A 5,300-nucleotide genomic window follows, 5' to 3' on the forward strand; every position below is an offset into this window, starting at 1 on the left:
AGTTACTTCCATTTCTGTTTGAAATGACTTTCTCCCATTACCTAAAATTAGAAGTTTGCTTTTTATTTTTGGGCCAATTAAATTTTAATTTTGTTAAGGTTATGATTTGAAAATTAAGTTTTAAAAAATTGAGAAGATTAGAAAAATTAAAAAATTAAAATAATTTAACATTGGCTATTTTTCATTTAATGATGCAAAAACTGTACAAAAGATTTTAGATCAACAAATTCTACAACTCTTCATAATGCATTTGTATTTTCGTTTGAATTTCAGTCCGAAATATTTGAATTAAAAAACGAAATGAAAATATGAAAATTAAATGGGAATTCAAAGAAAAACGCAGTAGAAATGATAGTGGGATAATATGAAATACAATTGAAAAAGAAAATAAACTTTTTCAATTATAAAGAAAGAAAGAAATTTTTCTACTCGAAAAAATAAAAAAATCTTACTTACAATGAAATAATTTTTCAAAAAAAAAGAAATTCAATAAACGATTAATTTGATAAAAAAAAAAAGAAAAGTCATACATATTCATTTTGTTTTCGTTGGATTAATTCTGTTGTCGCATTCACACTATCCACCATTGTGCTCAAAGTGTTACGTATGGTACCACTATCTAAATACAATTTTATTTATTTCAAAATTAATGAAAGAAAAAAGCAAAAAGTAAAGTTTTATAAAGTTTGCAAAAAAAAGATATCAAAATTACATTATTTAATGTGGATTTAGCCTTACTTAACCTCTTTTTTTTGTTTGCAAATTCATTAAATATTTTTTGGAAGTGAAATTAGTCCAAAATAAAAAATTTGCAAAATTTGAAACTTCTTCCCTGCAAGTTTTTTTGCGAAATTTTAAGTTTTTGGACATTTTTTCCCAACTTTTTAAGAAACTTTCCATTTTTTATAAATTTTAGGTTATTGCAAAATTAACTCCAAATGATTGAGGAACATTTTTTTCGTCATTGTAACTAGAATGACTGTTTTTCGTCTTTGATTTTTCTTTTGTCAGAGAAGACAAATAATTAAATTATTCATTCCCCGAAAATTTTTAAAATTTAAGTTTAAATTCTTTATCAACAAATATACTTTTATTATAATGAAAATAAAAACAAACGATCGAGTGGCACATATCGACTGGATGCTCGTGATTCGGATCGATCAGATCGCTCTGATCGCCATTGTGATTCATTTGATAATTGAACAGGTGAAATGGATGTCATATAACTACCATAAAAATAATTTAAATGTCAACCATTTCTAATTTTAAAAATGAAGAATAAGAAAAAAAAACAACACATTGATATGAAATATATGAGGATGTAATGAAAAAAAAAAAACTTCTAATGAAAAGAAAAAGAAGGAACAAAATATATACATTATACTATAAAAACATTGAGAATTTTAAACTTTTACGGTCATTTTATACTTGTCACAATCATATGTGAAATGGTCATACGGTAATAGCTAAACGTAAAATAGACGTTTACGTGAAATTTACCACATTATGTTTGCAAAAATTGACGTATGAGAAAAAATTTGAACACATAAAATATCGTACAGCCGTATTCGTCTAGTGAAAATAAAATTATCATCCATTATTTTTTTTTTGGAAAAGTGTTAAAACGAAATTTCAGCATTATCAACAGCTAAAAACGAAGAACAGGATAAATGTTGAAGAGAAGAAACTGGAGAATTTTAATCATTCATAAATAAAAAAATTGTAATTTCATATGTTCACTCGGATCGATCAGTAATAAGTTATTTTGCCTAAATAAAACGGAAAAAAAATTCCCCCGACGAAATTAATTAATCATCAATTTATTGAGAATCAAAATATCAATTAATATATGATAAAGTTATAGTCCCATCGCAATTATATTCAATGATTTTTGCCATGAATCGAAAAAGAAAATATCTTCTTAATTCATTGAAAAAAAAAAAATGAAAATTATTATATATGTCAAAAGACAAAAAAATATTTTCCTATCATTAATTTTTCCAAAGAAATTCATGAATATTTGTCTAACAATATTTATTTAATTTGTTTATCGGTTTAATTACTTATTTATTTAATTGTGGCATCGTTTGCATAATTATCATATCAATATTTTATCAATTTTTCCCTCTCATAAGCATAAACAAATTTTTCAAATTTGCTCCAAATTTTCTTGAAATTTTCAAAATTTGTTTTTCAAATATATTCAAAATGTTAAAAAGCATCGGAAAAAATTGAAATTGAATCGATTGCTTTACGAAAGATTACCTGAAAAGGTTAACGTTCGATTATTAAATCATTGGCAAGGGAAGAGAATAAAATCGAGAGAATGAAATTAGCGGAAAATTAAAAGGGTTTGATATGATAAGCGTAACAAGACTAGTTTAAATCAAATTAAATTATACAAAATTAAAAGACACTGAGACACCGATAGGTGACAAGAAGCGATACTTGATAATTCCACATGGATTTTTGATCGTTTTATTTGTTTGAATTAATGGAATCAATCTTTAGAAAATGTATAACATTTCATTTTGTTTATTTTTCTTGCAAATGGATGGGAAAATGATGGAAAGTTGAAAAAATATCATAGCAATAATTAAAAGTACATATATTATTAATTATTTAATTATTAGAATAAATGACGACGAAATCAAATATTTCTCTCGTATAGCATCCAAATAACGCTTTTAAACAGTTCAACTTATTCTAATCTATTCCAAATTTGTTATTAAATAGTATTGTTATATTCAATTTCTCATTATACTTTTTCATTAAATTTAGAAAATATAACTTCAACAAATATTTGTTGTACAAAAGTATAAAAGGAATTTATAATATAAATAGTAATACATTCAACAGACACGTAATACGAAAATTACTTATAAATTTAAATCGTTCCTTTCTACTTAATTAATCGATTAATTAAATACTAATAAATCGCTTACTTATTTCATTTTGAACTATTCAGTTTTAAGTTTCGAAAAATAGGTATTATCTTTTCAACATTTAGTATAATTATGCATAATCTTATCTTTTATCGTTGCACTATTAAAGCATTGCATTCTGATATAATGTTAATGATATGCTTTAATCAAAAAATCTCAAATCAAGCTTTACAAGAATGTATAATGATAGATTATTGATTGAATTGCTTTACTTATAGTTTGTGAATGATAATAGATAGTGCTAGAATCCCAGAATTCCCAACATTGTTCTAAAAATTTGCAATTCCGATCAAAAGTTTTAACTCAACCAATCTTCTGCCGAAAAATAAAAAAAAAAATTGATAAAGAGAAGAAAATGATTGGTAAATATTAGCAAACATTGGTTCATCAGTCTTATCAAATTGAAAAAACGGAAATGTTAAGTATTTGACAAGGAATTAATTTACTAATTTTAAAATATAATTTGATATGTTTAATATTTTTCTAAAAATTCGACCTTATTTTTACTAATTTATGATGGAAGGAAAAATCAGAGAAAAATTAGAAATTAGATTTTTATAGCTCAAACATAAGAAATAGAGCACATGTGTTATCATTGACTGATGATGTATTAGTTCGTTTTCTGCAAAAAAAAAAAAAAAAAACATCTTTCTTTTCAAACCAAGTGAAAAAGTTTTCATTTTTCATTTTAAACATATTCTTTAACAATCAATTTAACATAATCACAATAAATAAAAAGGGAAAAAAATGTTCCTAAACTTTTGGAATCAAATAATAGAACTCAAAATTAACACATTAAACAACTTATCACTGATTCTATTGATAAGTCGACCTTAAATTGAACAAAAAAAGTTTAGAAATTCACTAATCAAAAAAGCTAAAAATATTGATTGACAATGAAAAATTGTTATAAACGAAAAAAAATTTTTTAAATAAATGAAATCAAAAAAAATGTTAAAAACGGATGAAAAATTGTTAAATTAATTTATTAAAATGAATAAAATCAGCGAAAAAAGTAACGGCAGGAGAAATCATTTAAACTAAACTTTTCAGAATGAATAAACAAGATTTAAAGGAGGATATTTATTGATATATTTTGATATCATTGATAATATTAAGAATTTTAGGGGAAGTGATAAAACCTTCGTGGTGATGGGAAGAGAAAGAGAGAGGGGAAAGTGAAAAAGAAAAAAAGAGTGAAATTAAGAGATTTTTAATTTGTAATAACAACAAATCAAGGATAAAAATAGTCAGAATTTGTGAAAATTATTTACATATACAGTGAGAAATGGCTAAAGAGATAGAGAGAGAGAGGGAGAGAGAGAGGGTGAAAGAGATAAATGGAGCAATGTATTCTAATAATATTAAAAAATTTTAAAAAAATTTGAAAATAATTAAAATTTTATCGGAAAAATTACATTTATTAGATGCTAGGTATCGCTAGTAATTGGGTAAAGAAAAAAACAAATTTTAATGCAACAAAAAAATGAATAAATGATTAGATGAAAGACTGTATACATTTCACAAGCTTCCAGCTTACTTCAACACAACTTCACTTTTCAACTCATCTACCCCATCCTTTCCCAAACATCGCCTACTCAGTTTCTCTTCTTACTTTACAACCATTCTCTTAACTTACTTTACACCAAATAACAACAGCTTCCTTTTCATCTGTTCTAACTAACTAATTTCTATTTAGTTAATTAATATCAGTTAGTTAGTTGAGATGTTAGAAAATAGCATCATTCTTTAATATTTATCAATTTTGTTGATAAAAGAAGCAAATGTATTACAAACAAAAAAAAATGTATCAAATCACAAACAAGAATGCAACATTTTTTTTCTTAAAATTATTATTCAAATTTATAAATTATAGGTACATTATCGATTTTCTCAATTATTTTACAATAACAATTTTTATAATGCAGCAAAAAAAAAAAGAAATAAAATAAAATTATAGTATTGAAAAATGATAAATAAATTAAACAGTTGTATGGCTCATTTGAATGAATTTTTTGTTCCATTTCTTATCAGAATATTTTATAAGATAAATTACTTCATTGCTGTAAGCTCATTTGAATTCCCTACACAAATTTGCTTTAGGATAGCATATTTTAAGGCTAATAAATTAAAAATATCATCATATGGATTTTTGCATTTCACTGATTGAAGCATACCATTTGTTTGCACTACAAAGGGATGTTTTTGTTTCAATTACTAATTATCATGTTCTACTTAACAATTGTAAGTTTCAAAATAAATTTTGAAAATAATTACATGAAAAGAAGATTTTGTAAAGAAATGAATCTAAATGAAACTCTATTGCTCTCAGCATTTTATTGTATACCAAAAAGG

At 24.1% G+C, this 5,300-nt stretch overlaps 1 protein-coding gene across 1 annotated transcript; it reads right to left on the reverse strand.

Moving 5' to 3' along the window:
* Positions 1-2: 2 nt before the first annotated feature.
* LOAG_12331 (hypothetical protein) lies at positions 3-5,134 on the reverse strand (the record flags this gene model as incomplete). Its single annotated transcript, XM_003147844.1, has 5 exons — positions 3-41; positions 531-619; positions 1,117-1,226; positions 3,514-3,567; positions 5,002-5,134. Coding segments are annotated over 5 exons (425 nt in total), but the record flags the coding sequence as incomplete, so codon positions are not given.
* Between the last annotated feature and the right edge of the window lie 166 nt (positions 5,135-5,300).

Source organism: Loa loa, assembly GCF_000183805.2.
Source record: "Loa loa unplaced genomic scaffold supercont3.946, whole genome shotgun sequence".
NCBI classification, from domain to species: Eukaryota; Metazoa; Nematoda; class Chromadorea; order Rhabditida; family Onchocercidae; genus Loa; species Loa loa.